This window comes from Euleptes europaea, chromosome 4 (assembly GCF_029931775.1).
Source record: "Euleptes europaea isolate rEulEur1 chromosome 4, rEulEur1.hap1, whole genome shotgun sequence".
NCBI lineage: Eukaryota > Metazoa > Chordata > Lepidosauria > Squamata > Sphaerodactylidae > Euleptes > Euleptes europaea.
In genome coordinates this window covers 14,951,863-14,972,872 of record NC_079315.1, presented here as the reverse complement: position 1 = coordinate 14,972,872, position 21,010 = coordinate 14,951,863, and the positions used below count along the sequence as shown (strand labels likewise).

General features: G+C 50.8%; 1 protein-coding gene and 1 non-coding gene across 3 annotated transcripts in view; one reads left to right on the top strand and one right to left on the bottom strand.

Moving 5' to 3' along the window:
* Nucleotides 1-9,629: 9,629 nt before the first annotated feature.
* Nucleotides 9,630-9,704, bottom strand: TRNAN-GUU (transfer RNA asparagine (anticodon GUU)). The gene is given in 2 exon segments: nucleotides 9,630-9,665; nucleotides 9,669-9,704. It is a non-coding gene; the product is annotated as a tRNA-Asn (tRNA).
* Nucleotides 9,705-10,755: 1,051 nt separating this feature from the next.
* The window catches only part of MFHAS1 (multifunctional ROCO family signaling regulator 1), a 40,000-nt gene continuing 29,745 nt past the window's right edge, over nucleotides 10,756-21,010 (top strand). Inside the window, exons 1-2 of one of the 2 annotated variants that reach the window (XM_056848235.1) lie at nucleotides 10,756-12,268; nucleotides 12,344-14,005. In XM_056848235.1, the coding sequence (XP_056704213.1) occupies nucleotides 10,756-12,268; nucleotides 12,344-14,005 (3,175 nt within the window). Of the gene's footprint in view, nucleotides 14,006-21,010 lie in introns of both variants that reach the window. The other variant, XM_056848234.1, reaches the window with a different exon arrangement.

The following is a 21,010-nucleotide window of genomic DNA, read 5'->3' as shown; positions in this document are numbered from 1 at the left end:
AGACTAAACTTTAATAAATGTAAGTTCTACTTTTTTTTGCAATTTACTTCTTGGGAAGATTGCTTTTATTGCATTCAATAGCACGCTTCCATGACTGGGCAAACTCTGCCATATTAACCATAAATAAAATCCAATAGTACATTTGCAAATAAAATATTTGCAAGGACACCATAAGCCTCCAGCGCGTTCTCATCCAAAGGAAACAACACTGGCTAGAAGTAACTGGGACGTCTCGCTGGTCAGGAAAGTGCATCACATGATAATTAACAACCCTCTGAACTATTACAAGCACGATTTGAATTATAAATGCCATAAGTACAGCAGTTGACTCAGCCCCATACCTGGTGTCCTACAGAGTAAATAAGAAACAAAAGACAGTTTTCCAGATAAACCAAAGGATATTTGAGTTATGTTTTTCCATATACTAACAGGTGCTAGAACAAATCTTGAAAGATATTGGAAAAGCAAGAAATTCCCAGATTTAAATAATTGGCTGGATGAGATTAAAGAAAACTATGCTTTAATTAAGTTGACATATCATAATAATGAGAAAAATACGAAAGAACTGGACGCTCGCTGGAATGTAACAATCTCAAGGATGGAAAAAATACCCCAATGTGTAAATCACAGAGAGGGAGTGATGTAATAATCATCGGATTTTAGATAAATAGATAGCGTATTGCTTAGTTCACTGGTATGGATATTTAGTTATGTTAGCAGCACGGTTTTAGTTGATTTTCAAGAATTAGTAGTATGTGTATTTTAGTAATGTTATATTTCCATTTCCTTTTATTGTTATATTCTCATTTTCTCTTAATAAATATTTTTTACCAACTTTGTATGGGGCTACATGTGATAACTGCTGCTAGAACGACCTTTGCCAGACATTGGAAACAAAAATCGATTCCAAAGATAGAGGAATGGCTGGATAAAGTTAAAGAAATATAAGTTTTAATTAAGCTAGCAACAGATCAGAAAAATAGAGATACAATAAGTTTAGATGAGTTATGGTCACAAACTATAAATAAAATAGAGCATTTTATAAATAAGGGCGAGAAAGGGGAATGCTTTGTGCTCAGTCAGAACAGTGAATATGAAGAAATAAGCTGTAACATAGGAATCCTGTTGTTATCTTATACTGTAGATAGATATATTGTATTTTAAATCATTTTTTGTTACTGTAAATGCCAATAAAGGTTCTGTTTTCCTGTTTTCCTTCCTGAAATCATTAAGATTGTCGTTTTTTTTCTGCTTCTTTCAGTTGCTGTTATCGTTTATGGTTATTCTCCAATAAAAAATTTTAAATTAAAAAAATATTTTTTTAAAAAGAAAGAAACGACAGGTCTCTGCCCTGAGGAGCTTACAGCCTTGATTTAAAAAAAAACTGTGGAGACAGCAGAGCAGGGACAGAGGAAAGAGCCATGAGTGAGCGTCACAAGGGAGTGGTGCGGATGAACGCACCCGGGCTTCGGCTTTGTTCAGCTGGACCTGGGCCCCGAAGGATTACGATGATAAACTTTGCTGCGGCAGACAGCGGCAGACAAACCGCTGTCCAGGCGCTTCCCAAAATCTCTTCCGCTCCTGCCTGCACCAAACAGGAATGCTTGCTGCACGGCTTTTCTTTTTCGACAGGCACCTCCCCGCCCTTCCACCTTTGTGTTTCGGAGAGGCATGAATAATAGATACAGGACTGTCTCCGATATCACTCGGCAGACTCCCAAAGCAGGGGGGAGGAAGAGGGGAAATCCTACTGGTGTGTTGGGAGCAAACTGTTGGCTCATTTGGGGGTAGGGGAAGGATAGAGAAATCCCCTACTGCTACAAAGATATCAGCTTATATTAGCACGTGGGCCTTTTATTGTCACAACTCTTTGACGCCTTGGCAAGCTTCAGTAACACCAATGATTATTTATGTTTACGGAGACAGCTGTTGCCAGCCCACCCTGCCAAATCCACCATCGTTCAGGAGGAGGAAGGAAGGAAGGAAGCGTGGGAGCCGCAGTCTTTTAAACCTAGCCGGGATTCAAGCGGGGAATGAGTCCTTGCAGCTTTTCGATGAAGGTCTTTTAAGCATGGCTGTTTCCCTCGCCGTCACCCCTCCGACAACTTCGGGTCTTTGTTTGGATTATGCGTGCCGTTTCCGACCATCAGAGGTCGCCTCGCCCTCCCGCTGCGTTTCCCCGCGTATTCAAATTCGAGATAAAACAGGTCCCTGAAATCGCGGGCAAAACGCGGGGAAATGCAGGGGGAGAGCGAGGCGACCTCTGATGGCCGGAAACGCCACGCATAATCCAAACAAAGACCCGAAGTTGTTGGAGGGGTGACCGCGAGGGAAATAATAATGCGTACACAAACACATGAAGCTGCCTTACACTGAATCAGACCCTTGGTCCATCCAAGTCAGTATTCTCTGCTCAGACCGGCAGCGGCTCTCCAGGGTCTCAGGCAGAGGTCTTTCCCATCACCTACTTGTCTAGTCCCTTTAACTGGAGATGCCGAGGATTGAACCTGGGACCTCCTGCATGCCAAGCAGATGCTCTACCGCTGAGCCACGGCCCCTCCCCAAAGGAGGAAGGCTGAAGTCTTTCTAGTCAGCTGTAGGCCAAAGAGGAGGTATATCTGTCCCCTTGGGTGAGGACCGCTTTTTGCCTTGGACCATCGAGGGACACCCTACCCACAAAAGCTTATGTCTCAATAAACCAGCCAGCCTTTAAGAGGCTGGGATTCTTTGCTGTCCTATTTATTTTATTTGCTTTATTTATAATCAGACTTTCTCGCTGAGACTCAAGGCAGATCACACAGTATAAATCAATGCAATCGATAGGATGAAACTTCTAATAAACCATGCAGTTGGATGAGGATTACAGACATTTGTAAATAAGTCCGTAACAATGATCAGGCCTCACCTTTCCCCCAGGCTGCCTGCCTACACATAGCTCCTGGATTAGGAATTTGCAGCTCATCAATTACTTCAGAGAAAAAGAAGAGTTGGTTTTTATATCCCACTTTTTCTGTACGATAGAAAGTCTCAAAGTGGCTCACAATCACTGTTCCTCCCCCCACCCCACACACACACACATGACAGGCACCTTGTGAGGTAGGTGGGGTTGAGAGAGGTGGGGCTGAGACAATTCTGAGAGAAGTGGGACTGGCCTCAGGTCACCCAGAAGGTTCATGTGGAGGCAGATTAGATCACCAGATTAGAGTCCACCGCTCTTAACCACTACACCACACTGGCTCTCAGCCCCCTTCTGATTCTTGAAGCCTGAAGAGGGATCAGACTAAGGAAACCTGGGTACCTGCCAGTCCTCCTGATCCTCCGCTGGTTGCCTTCAGCCACTACCCTTTCTTTTGAATGAGGGCAGCCAAAAACAAACTCTGCCTCCCAACGGCCCCATCAACTTTTTGAAAAGCGTGATGAAAATACTGGTGAGTGCTATGGTGCCTATGGCCACCACATTGGGGTGGTGGTGGTGGTGGTGGTGGTTCTTCTTCTTCTCCTCCTCCTCCTCCTTCTCCTCCCTCTTCTCCTGCTTCTCCTCCTCCTGCTCCTCCTCCTCCTCCTCCTCCCTTTCTCACTTGGGACCCAAGGCAGATTACAAGTATGAGAAAAACTTCTCAGTCAATCAGTAGGTGAATTACAAAATATGATAATATCAGGCAATCAGTAAGTGGATTCCAAGCTATAATAAAATTTGGATCGAACAGCAAATATTCCTGACATGAACCCTAATAAAAGTCATCTCCTGAGCTCAAGCATCACTCCACAGTTTTGCTCCTTCTACAAGAATGCCCTCCTGAACAACTCCATTTTGCACCTCCGAGTCAATGGTTTCCCTGCGCTGTTTACCATAATCTCAGAGCTCCTAACAGTATAAAGTCAGGTTTTGGTGTCTTACTTTACATTTAATTCATTGAACCTCACTCGCCCAGTTTGGAGAGTTCCTCTTGGAGCTCTTCACCGTTGGCTTTTTTTTATCACCGTTCTGAAAAATTCTGGTGTTACCCGCAAACGTGGCCACTTCACAGCCTACCCACCCCCCAACTCTGGATGATTTATGAACAAAATATATCTCCTAATATAGACCTCTGCTGGACTCTATTGATCATTTCCTTCCATTGTAAGAAATGTCCATTGACTTCTTCCCTCCACGTCCTGTTGTTCAACTGGTTGCTACTCTGTGAGAAGAAGAGTTGGTTGTTATATGCCGACTTTCTCTACCACTTAAGGAAGAATCAAACCAGTTTACAATCCCCTTCCCTTCCCCTCCCCACAACAGACACCCTGTGAGGCAGGTGGGGCTCAGAGAGAACTGTGACTAGCCCAAGGTCACCCAGCAGGCTTCGTGTGTCGGAGTGGGGGAACCAACCTGGTTCTCCAGATTAGAGTCAACCGCTCATGTAGAGGAGTGGGGGAATCAAACCCAGTTCTCCAGATTAGAGTCCACCGCTCTCAACCAATACACCACCCTGGCTGGTGGTTAAGACCCGGCGTACTAAGTATATTTATGACTTTGAGCCTTCAGGAAAGGACCTTGTTGGGAAGCCCAAGAATAATGTCTGTTGGGTCACTTTAATCCACCAGCTTATTAAAAGTCTTGAAGAATTCCAAAAGGTAGAACTTTGTTCTGCAGAAGCCATGCTAATTCTTTCTCGTTGTTCTTCTATATGCTTAACAACTCTTAACAACAGTTTCCACCAGTTTTCTTCAGACAGATGCCAGGCTAACTAGTTGGTAATTTCCTGAATCCTTTTTTGTAAAAATTGACATTTATGTTTGCTTTTTTCCAATCCTCTGGTAAGGAGGCTGACAAGCGGCATATTTTTGTGAGGAGCTCAACAATTTCACATTGGGGGTTGGGTGTATGCCATCCAGCCCTGGTAACTTCTTCATTTCTACTTTATCAGTTAGTCATTACTCTCTTTCCCCCTTTACTTGATTTAGCACTTCCAAATTCCCTAGAGCTTATCCAACATTTTTCACAGTGTAAATTAACCCATCAGTGTAAGATCAGTGTAAATTAATCCATCCCCTCTGCAGCCTCCCTATCCGCCTTTACCAATCCTTCCTCACCTTTGTAGTCTAATGATCCCGGTAGGTTTCCTACTTCTAATGCATTTAGATACATGTTCATTGTGTGTCTTCATGTTTTTAGTAATATGCTCCCTACATTCCTGGTTTCCTTGCCTTACTGTCACCTTGCATTTGTTTGCCAGAGCCGGTAATCCTTCCTGTGGTTCTCATTTGGGAAACGAAGTCTTCTTTCCTGGGTTTGCCTGTGTCATTTGACCCTGCTTCCTTGACGTTGTTAGCCTTGCTGGCATCCTCCTTGACCCAAATGACGCAGGCAGAGGTGGCCGAACCCTGGTGTGGTAGAAAGGAACTGTGCCAGACTACAATTTCTGCCCAATCAGGGCCGACAAGGTGGTGGTATTCAGGCCTGGCATTTCTGCCCAATGTTATGGCAATTTTCATTCCTCGCCAGTTTTCCATTTAATCGGACTCCCTGCCCTCTTTGACATATTGAGCAACTCCATCACCAGCGATACACCCTTCCTTTCCTTTGCTGTAGCCTTTGTACAACCATATCCCTCTGGTTTTCCCCATTCCATTGGGTTTCTGAAATACTCGTTGTATCTGCGTTCTTGTGTAGCACTAAGCATTCGAGTTCCTCTGTCCTGACTCACAGGCTTCTAGCATTTCTCCCCTCCCATCTTATTTCCTTCTCCAAAAGTCTTCGGCAGAGGCATTTCCCCCATGTTGTTTTTTGGTGTCCTTAAATGGCTGTCACTTCCTTCCACGCAACCTTTTTCAAGTTGTAACCTGCCCCCGTTTAGATCACCTGAAACAATCTCATCACAAAACCCTTTCAACCGTCCTGAACCAAGCGGTTCTCCAGCTTCTGTCAGCGTGGTGTAGTGGTTAAGAGCGGTGGACCAGTTCCAGTCTGGAACACCGGATCTGATTCCCCACCCCTCCACATGAAGCCAGCTGCGTGACCTTGGGCTAGTCACAGTTCCTTTAGAGCTCTCTCAGCCTTACCTATCTCACAAGGTGTTTGTTGTGGGGAGAGGGAAGGAGACTGTAAGCCGATTTGATTCTCCTTAAAAAGATAGAGAAAATCAGCATATAAAAACCAACTCTTCTTCTTTTCCTTAATGGTTTAAAATTTTCTTCTGCCATCTTTTTTGATACTCAGTTCCAGCAGTAGTTCCAATTAGGTTTCGAGAGGCCATCTCTTTGGGACCAGGTGGACTTGCCCCAAAGCATTCCCCAGGGGTGGGCCTAACAAATCTAAACCCTTCCTTACGCTGCTGCCATCTTAGACATTCACTGAGATAGTCGCCGTGCTATCCTAAACAGCACTACTCCATTCTAAGCCCACTGAAGTCAACGGGCTTAGAAGGGCTGACCTGTGCTTGTCTAACGGGCCCTGTGGATAGGCCCAGAACTAACATAGGAACATAAGAAAAGCCATGCTGGATAAGACCAAGGCCCATCAAGTCCAGCAGTCTGTTCACATGATGGCCAACCAGGTGCCTCTAGGAAGCCCACAAACAAGATATAAGAACATAAGAAAAGCCCTGCTGGATCAGACCCAGGCCCATCAAATCCAGCAGTCTGTTCACACGGTGGTCAACCAAGTGAATCTAGGAAGCCCACAAACAAGACGACTGCAGCAGCATCCTGCCTGTGCTCCACAGCACCTAATATAATGGGCATGCTCCTCTGATCCTGGAGAGAACAGGTATGCATCATGACTAGTATTCATTTTGACTAGTAGCCATGGATAGCCCTCTCCTCCATGAATGTGTCCACCCCCCTCTTCAAGCTTTCCAAGTTGGCAGCCATCACCACATCCTGGGGCAGGGAGTTTCACAATTTAACTATGTTTTGAATCTCTCACCCTCCATCTTCAGCAGATGACCCTACTACTTTGCCTTATGAAGATACCGGATGGAAATGTGTTTTCCTGTGGCTTAGAACAGAATGCACTCTTTTAGGAAGTGTGAGGGTAAGTGTCTAGTAAACTGGGATTATTGACCGCTTACACAGATGGCAAATGGACTCATAATGTCAGCCCTGCTCCATTCTTTTCTCTATTGCGATGACTCTGCCAAAAATAAGGAAAGGGTAGTAGGAGCTCTAACAACGTCACTAAACACAAAGGGAAATTTACTTGGAATGGGAGAACAGGATAATGCAAAGCACTCTGAAGGGAACAATGCAGTGACTCTTCAGTTGCTATGCATGGCCTGCAAGGGAGAAGCTGCGATCCTAAGCATAGGTACTTAGGAGTATCCCATCAAATCCAGTTTCCCATCTGTTCAAGTTACTATGCATAGGTGCACCACTGTAATCCTTGACATACTTGTGAGGGAGTAAGGCCCAGTGGAATCAGTGAAACTTGTGTGTGTGTGTGTGTGTGTTAAGTGCTGTCAAGTCGCCTCTGACTCATGGCGACCCTATGAATCAACGTCCTATCCTTAACAGCCTCGCTCAGGTCTTGCAAATTGAGGGCCGTGGCTTTCTTTTATTGAGTCAATCCATCTTTTGCTGGGTCTTCCTCTTTTCCTGCTGCCCTCAACTCTTGTGCCTTTAAAAGTGGCCAGGATGAGAGAATTTCAACAGGCTCCTCTTGGCAAGAAAAGAGAGAGAAGTGGAGCCTGCCAAAAGTCACTCTTCTCTGTGGTGACGATCTAGTAGTCCTGTATTTTTACTTTCACGCTCCTGTCCAATGGCTTAAAATAGACAGGTCTAGTTTAAACCTGCCTCCTAGTCAGCATAACCTGAACTGCAGTCAGTTCTCGAAGCAAATAAAAGAGATTGCCCATATAGAGGAGTGCATCTAAGCACTGATGCTATATATATAGTCAAGGCCCGCAGTTCCGAGAAAGGAGGCTTGGCTTAAATGGTATCTCCTTTTTCATCACGCCTAAATATGCTCCCTGAGCCACTCAAACGTTTTACGATTCAAGTGGCATTTTGCTTTACCCAAAGTAAGCCTGAACTCTCCCTAGAAGCCAAAATGACTAAACTGAGGCTGTCGTACTTTGGTCACATTATGAGAAGACAGGAGTCACTGGAAAAGACAACCATGCTAGGAAAAGGCAAAGGCAGCAGGAAAAGAGGAAGACCCAGCAAGAGATGGATCGACTCAATAAAGGAAGCCACAGCCCTCAGTTTGCAAGACCTGAGTGAGGCTGTTAAGGATAGGACGTTTTGGAGGACATTGATTCATAGGGTCACCAGTCATATTATTATACAGGAATAGTATATAATAGAATCTAGTGAATGTAAACAAGTCTATATAAGATTATATGGTACTCAGTTCGAATTAATAATGGCTAGTTTATAATGAAGCTATCGTACTTTGGTCACATTATGAGAAGACAAGAGTCACTGGAAAAGACAACCATGCTACGAAAAGTTGAAGGCAGCAGGAAAAGACGAAGACCCAAAATGAGATGGATTGACTCAATCAAGGAAGCCACAGGGCCTCAATTTGCAAGACCTGAGCAAGACCCATCCAAATACTTGCACAGGTTGAGGCTGAGAGTATGTGACTGGCCCAAGGTCACTCAGCAAGTTTTCATGGGGGAGAGGGGATTCGAACCTGGGTTCCCCAGATCCTAGGTCGACGCTTTAACCACTACACCATGCTGGCTCTGTAAAATAAGCTCAGGTTCAACTTAAGGTTTTTAAATTTCTTTGAAATGTCACGTTCAACCTGCAGAAAGATTACGCCTTTTCACACATGGCAGGAGGCCATCTTTTGAAGCTAGAGTTGAATGGTGGACAACGGTTAAAATTACAGTGGTTAAAATTACTGAACTAGGACCAGGGTTCCAATCCCTGCTTGTCAAGAAACTCCCCAGGGCGATCATGGGCCAGTAGCTCACTTGAGCAGAGGAAGCTGCCTTCTACTGAATCAGACCCTCCGTCCATCAAAGTCAGTCTTGTCTACTCAGACCAGCAGCAGCTTCTGCAGGGTCTCAGGCAGGGGTCTTCCACATCACCTACTTGCCTGGTCTCTTTAACTGGAGATGCCATGGGTTGAACCTGGGACCTTCTGCATGCCAGGCAAAGGCTCTACACCACTGAGCCATGGCCCCTCCCTAGACCTTGGTCCATCTAAGTCAGTCTTGTCTACTCAGACCAGCTGTGGCTCTCCAGGGTCTCAGGCAGAGGTCTTTCACATCACCTACCTGCCTAGTCCCTTTAACTGGAGATGCCGGGGATTGAACCTGGCACCTTCTTTCTGCATGCCAGGCAGATGCTCTTCCCCTGAGCCATGGCCCTCCCCATGGCTCTCCAGGGTCTCAGGCAGGGGTCTTTCCCATCACCTACCTGCCTAGTCTCTTGAATTGGAGATGCCGGGAATTGAACCTGGGCCCTTCTGCATGCCAGGCAGAGGCTCTACCACTAAGCCACAGCCCCTCCCCATGGCTCTCTGGCAGGGGTCTTTCACATCACCTACCTGCCTAGTCCCTTTAACTGGAGATGCCGGGGATTGAATCTGGGCCCTTCTGCATGCCAGGCAGATGCTCTTCCCCTGAGCCACAGCCCCTCCCCATGGCTCTCAGGAAGGGGTCTTTCCCATCACCTACCTGCCTAGTCCCTTGAACTGGAGATGCCAGGGATTGAACCTGGGCCTTTCTGCATGCCAACAAGCAGATGCTCTACCACTAAGCCACAGCCCCTCCCCATGGCTCTCTATGGTCTCAGGCAGAGGTCTTTCACATCACCTACTTGCCTAGTCCCTTTAACTGGAGATGCCGGGGATTGAACCTGGGACCTTCTGCATGCCAGGCAGAGGCTCTAACACTAAGCCACAGCCACTCCCCATGGCTCTCTGGCAGGGGTCTTTCCCATCACCTACCTGCCTAGTCCCTTGAACTGGAGAGGCCGGGGATTGAACCTGGGCCCTTCTGCATGCCAAGCAGATGCTCTACCACTAAGCCACAGCCCCTCCCCATGGCTCTCTGGCAGGGGTCTATCCCATCACCTACCTGCCTAGTCCCTTGAACTGGAGAGGCCGGGGATTGAACCTGGGCCCTTCTGCATGCCAAGCAGAGGCTCTTCCCCTGAGCCACAGCCCCTCCCCATGGCTCTCCAGGCTCTCCGGCAGGGGTCTTTCCCATCACCTCCTCGCCTAGCCCCTTGAACTGGAGATGCGCCTACCGAGAAGGGCCATCCCAACGCAAAGCCTCCCCTGCACGAACGTCCCCCGCTGGAGACGCGAGCGCGCCGGGGCCAAACGGGGGCCGGAGCGGGCGCGGAGCCCGGGCCGGGGAGAGGGGGGGGGGTCCCCCGGCCCGAGCCAGGCGACCGTCCAGGCCGCCGGCCGCGCCCTTCCCTCCCTCCGAGGGCGGCTCCGGCCAGGCGCGCGGTGACGCGCCGAGGGGGCGGCCTCCCGGCGGCCGCCTCCTCCTCCTCCTCCTCCTCCGCCCCTCGGCCGCCCCTGCGAGGGAGAGCGCCGGCGCTGCGAGCCAGCGCCCGGGAGGAGAGGAGAGGAGAGAAGAGGCGAGCGAGCGAGCGAGGATGCTCCGCCGGGCGCGGCGGCGGAGGCGCAGGAGACGGGACCTGCCCGCGCCTCCCTCCGCTTAGCAGCAGGGAGACGCGCCGCCGCCGCCGCCCCGTCCATGGAGGACGAAGCGCCGCCCGGCCCGGCTCGCGGGAGGGAGCCCGGCGGCGGCGGCGGCGGCGGCCCCCGGGGACCCCCGGCCTCCCCGTGCGCCGCGCCCTAGCGCCATGGCCGAGACGCAGCGCCCCGGAGAGGCGTCGGGGCCGTGGCGGGACGCCGCCCTGCGCGCCGGCAAGCTGCGGGAGCTGGACGCCGTCGCGGCCGAGCCCAAAGCAGCGCCGCTGGAGACGCTGAACCTGAGCGGCCGCGGCCTGGAGGAGCTGCCCGAGGGGCTGTGCGCCGCCCTGGGCGGCGGCCTGCGCGTCCTGGCGGCGCGGCGCAACCGCCTGGCGCGCCTCCCGCCGGCCGCCGCCCTGCGCCACCTGGCCCGCCTGGCCGAGCTGGACCTGAGCCGCAACCGCCTGCGCGGCGGCGGCGGCGACGACGGCCGGTCCCTGGCCCCCCTGCGCGGCCTGCGCAAGCTGAACCTCAGCCACAACCAGCTGGGCGAGGGCGAGGGCGAGGGCGGGGGCTCCCTGCCCGCCGGCCTGGGCCAGCTGCCCCACCTGGAGGAGCTGGACCTCAGCTTCAACCGCCTGGGCCGCCTCCCCGAGCAGGCCCTGGCCGGCCTGCGGCAGCTGCGCGCCCTGGACGCCGACCACAACCGGCTGCCCGCCTTCCCCCCGGCCCTGCTGGCCCTGCCCGCCCTGGAGGAGCTGGACCTGTCCGGCAACCGGCTCCTGCGGGCCCTGCCCGAGGGCATCGCCGCCCTGCGGCGCCTCAAGGTCCTCTGGCTCAGCGGCACCGGCCTGGCCGCCCTGCCCGAGGGGCTGTGCCGGCTGGGGGCCCTGGAGAACCTCATGCTGGACGGGAACGGGCTGCGGGCCCTGCCCGCCGGCTTCGGCCGCCTCCAGCGCCTCAAGATGCTGAACCTCTCCTCCAACCTGCTGGCCGACTTCCCCCCGGCCGTGCTGGAGCTGCCGGGCCTGGAGGAGCTCTACCTGAGCCGCAACCGGCTCACCCTGCTGCCCGGGGACCTCTGCCACCTCGCCCGCCTCCGCACCCTCTGGCTGGACAACAACCGCATCCGCTACCTGCCGGACTCCATCGTCCGCCTCTGCCACCTGGAGGAGCTGGTGCTGCAGGGCAACCAGATCGCCATCCTGCCCGAGGGCTTCGGCCAGCTCGGCCGCATCAGCCTCTGGAAGATCAAGGACAACCCGCTGATCCAGCCCCCTTACGAGGTCTGCATGAAGGGCATCCCCTACATCGCGGCCTACCAGCAGGAGCTAGCCCACTCCCAGCCCGCCCTCAAACCCCGGCTCAAGCTGGTCCTCATGGGCCTGAAAAACGCAGGCAAGACTCTGCTAAGGAAGTGCCTCATGGAGGAGGAGGAGGAGGAGGAGGAACCAGGGCAGAGGGATACCACTTTAGCTGCGATTCACAAGGACGCCGGGAAGACCCAACCGAAGGGGTGCTGCATGCAGCCGCTGAGAGAGCCGTCTCGGCCTCGGTCCCTGAAAGCACAGCCGAACCATCTCCCGATTGTCGAGCAGCCGGAGGCGTCGCCCCTGAAATGTTCCCATGTAGGATACTGCTCCGGCGAGCAGCAGAGGATGCTCCTCAATCCGTCCCCCAAAAGTGCCGGGCAGATCCAGCTTGGACATTCCGCCGCTGAGCCGCAGGATGATGCCTCGCCGGTTCCGCCCCTGAAAGCCAACGGGGAGATGTGCTTAGGGTGTTATTCCCCGCCACTGGTTGCCAGGTTGCCGGCCACAGCCACTGCAGGGTCGCTGTGCAGCGGTAGAGGCATAGAGGTGACGGACTGGACTGCCGACGCGGAGAGGAGCTTAACTTTCATCGTGTACGAGCTGGCGGGCGACCCGAGCTACGACGTGATCCAGCCCTTCTTTCTTTCCCCGGGAGCCCTCTACGTACTGGTGGTGAACCTGAGCACCTACGTGCCCCAATATTTCTACCCCTCCGTGGGACACTTCCTTCACTGGCTAGGGGCCAAAGTGCCGCATGCCGTGGTGTGCATGGTAGGCACCCACGCAGACCTATGTGCCGAGCGGGAGGTGGAGGAGAAGTGCTTAGACATACACCGGCAGATTGCCTGGCAGGAGAAGCGGGACTATGAAGGTCTCCAGAACTTGGCTCAGCAAGTAGACGAAGCCCTGGGGCAAGACTTTGACCTGCGGTGCTCCAGCCCACACGTCGCCTTCTACGGCGTGTCCGACAAGAACCTGCGGCGCAAGAAAGCCCAGTTCCAGTACCTGCTCAACCACCGGCTGCAGATCCTCTCCCCTGTCCTGCCGATCAGCTGCTGGGATTGCTGCCAGGTCCACCGGTTGAGGGAGAAGCTCCTCTCAGTGGCCGAGCACAGAGACATCTTCCCAAACCTGCACCGGGTGCTGCCCAGGTCCTGGCAGGTCCTGGAGGAACTGCACTTCCAGCCACAGGCTCGGCGGCTGTGGCTGAGCTGGTGGGACTCAGCTCGGCTGGGCCTGCAGGCGGGGCTGACCGAGGACCGTCTCCAGAGCGCCCTCTCCTACCTGCACGAGAGCGGCAAGCTGCTCTACTTCGAGGAGCACCTGACCTTGCGCGAGTACGTTTTCCACAACCTGCCCCGGCTCATCGACATCCTCAACGTCTTCTGCCAGCGGGACGTGGCGGTCCTGCTCGGGAAACTGCTTGGGGACGGCCCCGCCGACGAGCTGAAGGCCACGCAGCTCCACCACTACGTGGAAGGCTTCTTGCTGCACGGGCTTCTCCCCACCCACGTCATCCGCCTGCTCCTCAGGCCCCACATCCAGAGCCGGGAGGACTTGCAGCTCATCTTGGAGCTCTTGGAGAAGATGGGGCTCTGCTACTGCGTCAATAAGCCCAAATCCAAACCCTTGAACGGGGCCACCGCTTGGTACAAGTTCCCCTGCTACGTGAAGAACGAGATGCCTCACGCGGAGGCGTGGATCAACGGGACCAACCTGGGTGGACAGTCCTTTGTCGCCGAGCAGCTGCAGATTGAGTACAGCTTCCCGTTCATCTTCCCGCCTGGCCTGTTTGCCCGCTACAGCGTCCAGATCAACAGCCACGTGGTCCAGAGGTCGGACGGGAAATACCAGATCTATGCCTACAGGGGGAAGGTCCCCGTGGTCATCAGCTACAGGCCTGCCAGAGGTCCCCAGCAGCCAGACACCCTGTCCATCGCTAGCCACGCATCCCTACCAAATATATGGACGGCTTGGCAAGCCATAACCCCGCTAGTGGAAGAACTGAATGTACTGCTTCAAGAATGGCCAGGCCTGTACTACACGGTTCACGTCCTCTGCTCCAAGTGCCTTAAAAGAGGATCACCCCAACCGCATACATTTCCAGGTAAGGGATTTTTAGTTGAGCGTAGCGTTCCAGCACGCTCTATCTGCGTGTGAATGTTGAACGTGGGCCGCCTATCGAGGGTTAACGTGCCACACTTATACAGGCAACTGCTTGGTAAACTGATAGGGTTGCCAACCTCCAGGCACTGGTGAAGCAAAGCACAGGATGACTTAAAGATGTAATATAACTAACTATATTTTGGAGGTGTTAGCTGTTGCTTATTTGTGATATTGTGTTATACTTTTGTTTACCGTAATAGTTATATTACATCTTTTAAGTCATCCCGGGCTTTACTTCACCAGAAACTACTTTGGAGCACAGAGGGTGTCGGCTTTTTATAAACCTCTTAAGTACTAGCTGGAGATCTCCTATTACAACGGATCTCCAGCCAATAGAGATCAGTTCCCCTGGAGAAAATGGCTGCTTTGCCAATTGGACTCATACAGCCCTTTTTAAAGAGCAGCTAGAGGTGGATCAGGACCCCTGTTCCCTACTCAGAGAAAACAGCCTAGCTCTGGGCTAGGGTTGCCAGCATCCAGGTGGTGGCTGGAGATCTCCCGCTGTTACAACTGATCTCCAGCCGATAGAGATCTGATCACCTGGAGAAAATGGCTGCTTTGGCAATTGGACTCTACGGCTTTGTAGTCCCTCCCCAAACCCCGCCCTCCTCAGGCTCTGCTCCCAGAATCTCCCGCCGGTGGCAGAGAGGGACCTGACAACCCTATAAACTGATTGTGTGGGCGAATGTAGATGATGGTTTCATAGAATCATAGATTTGGAAGGGACCACCAGGGTCATCTAGTCCAACCCCCTGCACAGTGCAGGAAATTCACAACTACCTCCCCCGCCCACACACACACACAGTGACCCCTAATGGGGTGTGTTTTGGCCGACATCTGATGGATGGTGAAATCCTGCTTACTCCTCTGTAGAGCGAAGCGGATAAGCAGGTGGCCCAACAGTGGGAGAGAGCTTGCCCCATGGCGAGGCTGGACATCTGTGTGGGCTCAGAGGAAAATGTCCTCAAAGGTGGAAAACGTTTAGAACAACCATCTAAGCTGCGGCAGACAATAGCTCCCCTCTCCCCACCCCAGAGAACCAAAAGCAGTTTGAAATGTCCCATTCTGCTAAGTGATGAGAATTTTAGCTCTGCCCTGTGGTCTCCCTTGCTTTTGAACATCGACTGACGTGAGGTAAAAACTGTCACTTGGTAAGCTGACGCACGTGAGCCCATGCGTACAACCAGACTTCTTCTTCAGGATGAGCGCTCTCACACCCCAGTGTATAAGGCTGCTAACCTCCAGGTGGTGGCTGGAGATTTCCTGCTATTACAACTGATCTCCAGGCGACCGAGATCAGTTCCCCTGGAGAAAATGGCCCCTTTGGCAATTGGACTCTATGGCATTGAAGTCCCTCCCCAAACCCCGCTCTTCTCAGGCTGCATCCCAAAAACCTCCCGCCGGTGGCAAAGAGGGGCCTGGCCACCCTACCAGTGTAGCTTGGGCACCTCTGTTATCAAGTGATGAGGAATCTTCTGCGCTTCAGGTACAGACACATTGGTTAAGCGCGTGGTAAGAATGGCCACTTGCATCTTCTCCGCACGACCAAAATATCTCAAAATATTTTTCATAGAATCATAGAGTTGGAAGGGACCACCAGGGTCATCTAGTCCAACCCCCTGCACAATGCAGGACATTCATGACTACCTCCCCCCACACCCCCAGTGACCCCTACTCCATACCCAGAAGATGGCCAAGATGTCCTCCCTCTCATGGGAGATGACCTCTAAGGTGATAGAATCAGCATTGCTGACAGATGGCCATCTAGCCTCTGCTTAAAAACCTCCAGGGAAGGAGCGCTCACCAACTCCCGAGGAAGCCTGTTCCACTTGTGTTCATGGGCTCCCTCGGCCCCGTTTGCCACAGGGCTACATGCACCCCTGTGGCAATTTACCATCCGGGAAACAGCTGTCTTATGTTTGCTGTTCAGTAAGCAGTGATTTATTGCTGTTCCTCTTCATCGCCATAAGGTTCTGAGATAATTCCCTTCTTTTAGCATATGTTGACGTCCAAACGGAAGTGACCCTTTGCGGCGCCTGTGTGGTTTGCCTAAGCAGTGCATTTAATTCCGTTTACGGGAGCTCTGCTTTTTTCCCCTCTTCCCTTTTTCTCCAGACAACCTTGCACTTCTTCTGTGCTGAGGCGTGCGCTTGCTCTGAATCCGGCTGACCTGCTCAGCTTATGTAGCCCACCGGTGGTGTGTTGTGGCTTGCTGGGGTCTTGGTAACACCCTTCTTACACACGCGCACCTAAGGGAACGACCCCTTAGGGTGGTGGGTTGTGGAATATGTAGGCAGCCTGTGCGGCCTTAGATTTGGGAGTTGCAGATTTTGATGAGTCATGCGTAAAAGTCTTTTTATGCGCTGGAATACGGTTCTTGCAAAGGGAAATGTACTGTTAAGTGGAAAATACTGCAACCGTTATATAGACCAGAGGCAGACAATAGGTTTGTTTTTGTTCTCCGAGAGCTGGAGGTAGGTTGAAATGAAGCTAGCTCCTTGTGGTGTGTACACTTTACCTTCCTTTCGCCTCTAATAAACTGGTTTCATATGGTGCCAGCACAGATGTGGGCCAGAGGTGACCATGGGACAGAATAAAGAAGGGGGCGCTATGGGGAGAAATTGCATCTCTAAATGTTCTTGTTAGCGGTCTTCAGGCTTCGTCTAGCAATCCTCAAGCTGGGTACTTGGGCGGAGACCCACGGCCCTTAGCCGAGGGAGGCTGCATTTAAACACCATTAGTGACACGTGCCACAGGTTGAGTATCCCTTATCCAGAATGCTTGGGGCCAGAAGTGTTATGTATATCAGATCTGTCCATATCTTGGAATATTTGGATATACATAAACACAAAGTTAATTTATGTTTTATATACACTTTATACACATCACCTGAATGTAATTTTAAACAATATTTTAAAATAATTTTGTGTTCCTTGAACCATCAGTGGCACTGCTGAGGGCCCGTGCGTGATAACTGAAGAAAAAGGGGAACAAAGAAACCCAACCTAAAAGTCAGGGTTGAGCTAAACACTATCTAACATAACAACCAATAAACTAATTTTTAATATATATATCGTGCACAATTGTATTTAAAAACACAGAGCCTAAAAGTATGGCCCTGTGTTTTTAAATACAATTGTGCACAATATATAATAAAAATAGATTTATTGGCCTGTGAGTAATGTCTGCATGCCAGCTCAAAATGTCCGTATTTCGGATGTTTCTAGATTTTGGATGTCCGGATAAGGGATACTCAACCCGTAGCAGAAAAAGACAGTACACCTTTTCCTTACCCTGAACCTTATGGCTAGCCAAGCTATCCTGGGCAGCTTGGTTGCCCTACCACTTAGTAAGCAGGGTTTTTCAGGTGTAGGTACGTGAATGTAGTGTTCATCTGCGTGGGCTCTCTGCCCATGGAATTGCCCTGGTTTATTCTGTCTACGACACTGTTCCAAGCAGTTTGTGTCCTCTCCCTTGCCCTTTGGGAATAAATGGCAGCCGTTCACATATATGGAAGAAGGTGTGAAAGAGAAGCGTGTTCTGACATAATGTCGGGTGGGGGCTGAACCAGTTCTTTGTCCCTGTTGACCATGAATGTACAGAGAACTGGGTTTGACCTCTTAAGGTAAAGGTAGTCCCCTGAGCAAGCACCGGGTCATTCCTGACTCACGGGGTGACGTCACATCCCGACGTTTACTAGGCAGACTTTGTTTAGGTGGTGGTTTGCCATTGTCTTCCTTAGTCGTCTTCCCTTTACCCCCAGCAAGCTGGGTCCTCATTTTACCGACCTCAGAAGGATGGAAGGCTGAGTCAACCTCGAGCCGGCTATGTGAAATCGACTTCCGTTAGGATCGAACTCAGGTCGTGAGCAGAGCTTTTGACTACAGTACTGCAGCTGCTCTCTTTGGCCTCTTAGCCCCAGTTTATTCCATCTCATTGAACTTGGGCCTGGTTCACACAAGCTCGTGAATGAGGCGATAAATGGACGGAGGCACTGTGGGCTGCAGATGGTTGCTTCCAGTTTTGAATGCTCTTTCACATAAAAAGCTAACACAAAGCTCTCAAAGCAGGGGGAAAGATTCCACTGTTCTTTCTCTTTCCTTGTGGTGCTGCTCTTCTGTTGGAGTGGAGTTTTACCTGTAGAAGGGCATTCCAAAACGTGATCCTCCACCTGGGCAGAGGTGGTTGGTTTGCCATCGCCAACCCTCTGCATAGCAACCCTGGGCTTCCGTGGCAGTCTCCCATCCAAGCACTTACCGGGACCACCCCTGCTTATCTTCCCCCATATTTGTTGCGTGTGTACATTGGGTTTTCAAGGGAGCCGTTGGGAAACTGAGCGAGGCTTCTTGACACAATCCTGCCTGTTCTTGGTGAGATGCTAAGCTGCAGAGCTAGGATCCCGATGAACGTTCGGGATTATATAAATTCCCAAATGTTCCATATAAAACGAGAGAGTGCATTAAAAACAACACAAAAAAACAAATGCAGTGATTAGTTGAATTGTGCTGACCTTGTTTCTTCGTAACATCTGAAAAGTACTCCAATAGCATAGGCTCTGTAACCCTTAAATCTGTCACACTGTGACTTGGAGCCGACCTGAGTCAGAACGGCGGCACAATATTTTTTGGCAAGCGGTGCATACTCTGGCACGAAATCAAGTCAGGCTCCTGACCTTAATAAGCAATGCGTTATGGGATTTTTCTTCCAACCGTCAAAGAACTTTGGAGTATGTTTATAAAGTTGATTGTGGGGAGGGGGGGGAGATGAGGACAGATTTTATTTCAACTCAGTTGGCATAATAATGCTCGGCTTATAGGCCTTTTCCTTGGATGGTGGTCTTCTAGCTCTGTTGGCTACCTCGGCTTCTTTATTCATCTAATGGTGCGATCCTATAACATTTTATCAGAGGTGCTATTGTGTCATGATTGTAGCTGCTCCTTAGAGCTGTTGATTTCAAGATCGCCTGTCCTCGAAGAGCCCGTTTCCGATTGGTTTGTTGTTGAATAAAAGAGTGTGCGTGTTGCCCATGTAGTTCCACCCCAGGTTGCAAAGATGTCTGGGACAGGTTCTAGGGTGTACTTCCTATTGTGGAGGGCTCTTCCTAAGCAGGCCTGTTCTGTGACCCATTTTCTCTTAGAGTATGTAGAATCATAGAACCATAGAGTTGGAAGGGACCACCAGGGTCATCTGGTCCATCCCCCTGCACAATGCAGGAAATTCACAACTAACTCCCCCCCCACACCCCCAGTGACCTCTACTCTATGCCCAGAAGATGGCCAAGATGCTCTCCCTCCCATGAACTGCCTATGATCACAGAATCAGCATTGCTGACAGATGGCCATCTAGCCTCTTCTTGAAAACCTCCAGGGAAGGAGAGCTCACCACCTCCCGAGGAAGCCTGTTCCACTGAGGAACCGCTCGAACTGTTAGAAAGTTCTTCCTAATGTCTAGATGGAAACACTTTAATTTAAAAGAACACATATATCGTTTTCCAGCAGTTGACCATTGCAAGGGGAAAGGTAGAAATAATGAAAAAGATATCCTAGTGTTGGTTGGCAACTGTTGCTAAACTTGAACACATGAAGCTGCCTTCTACTGATTCAGACACCCTTGGTCCATCAAAGTCAGTCTTGTCTGCTCAGACTGGCAGCAGCTCTCCAGGGTCTTAGGCTGAGCTCTTTCACATCACCTACTTGCCTAGTCCCTTTAACTGGAGGTGCTGGGGGATGAACCTGGTACCTTCTGCATGCCAAGCAGATGCTCTACCACTGAGCAGGCCTCTCCCCTCTTCTGAGGATCCCCTGTGGCATTCTTAGGGTGTGGTTTCTTCCCCTAAAGTTAAAAACTGGCTGTATTTTTAGAGCTGCTGTTTTCTTTCTGTGTATTTTTAGAGCTGCTGTTGTTTTCTTTCTGTGCATTATTTCAATGATGCTGGGGCATTTGATTTCATTTGAATGGACCTTTTCATTTTGACTGGTAAAGCAAGACATGACTTGTGACACTGAGACTTTCTGCTGCTACTGAAACCAGTGCCGGAGGTGATGCGAAGACGAGGCCTGCATGAGTAATCCTTGCATACCATATATTTTATTTGCTTTTATTTTCTGCAGTACTGGGTGGTTTTATTAGGACATCAAAACAGGAGATCCTTTGCTCAGATAATTAGTTCCGCTCATGAGTTTGCTTTCTCTGCCGCAAGAAAAAGTGTTGGAGGATGAAACTTACTTTCTTAATTTAGGGAGGGGCTGTGGCTCAGTGGTAGAGCATGTGCTTGGCATGCAGAAGGTCCCAGGTTCAATCCCCTGCATCTCCAGTTAAAGGGTGTAGGCAAGTAGGTGATGTAAAAGACCTCTGCCTGAAACCCTGGAGAGCTGCTGCCAGTCCGAGTAGACAATAGTGACTTTGATGGACCAAGGGTCTGATTCAGTATAAGGCAGCTTCATGTGTTCGTGTGAGGACTCATTCCTAGGAAGTAAGCACCGGAAGAAATTTTTACTTAATTCATTATTGGATTTGTGTCAGTTTCTTCCTCGGGGTGGGGGGAGGCTCAGAGGGAGGCTTGGGGCTTGAGTTTTCTCCGATCCAAGTCCAACACGGCGATTGCTATTGTGTGGTGGCTCTAGAACCGTGTGTGGCTCTTCTGAGCACCATTTGCCAGTGTGGCAGCGGCCCCAGGTTTCAGGAAAGTGCACGAGGGCTTTGCCTGGTAAAGCTTGTGGTTGGCTAGTGGTTCCCGTCTTGAAATAGCCGCTGCCAGAGGAATGGGTAAGCTACATAAGAAAGGCCCTGCTGGATCAGACCAAGGCCCATCAAGTCCAGCAGTCTGTTCACACAATGGCCAACCAGGGGCCTCTAGGAAGCCCCCAAACAAGACGACCGCAGCAGAATTGTCCTGCCTGTGTTCCACAGCACCCAATGCTCCTCTGATCCAGGAGCGAATAGGCAT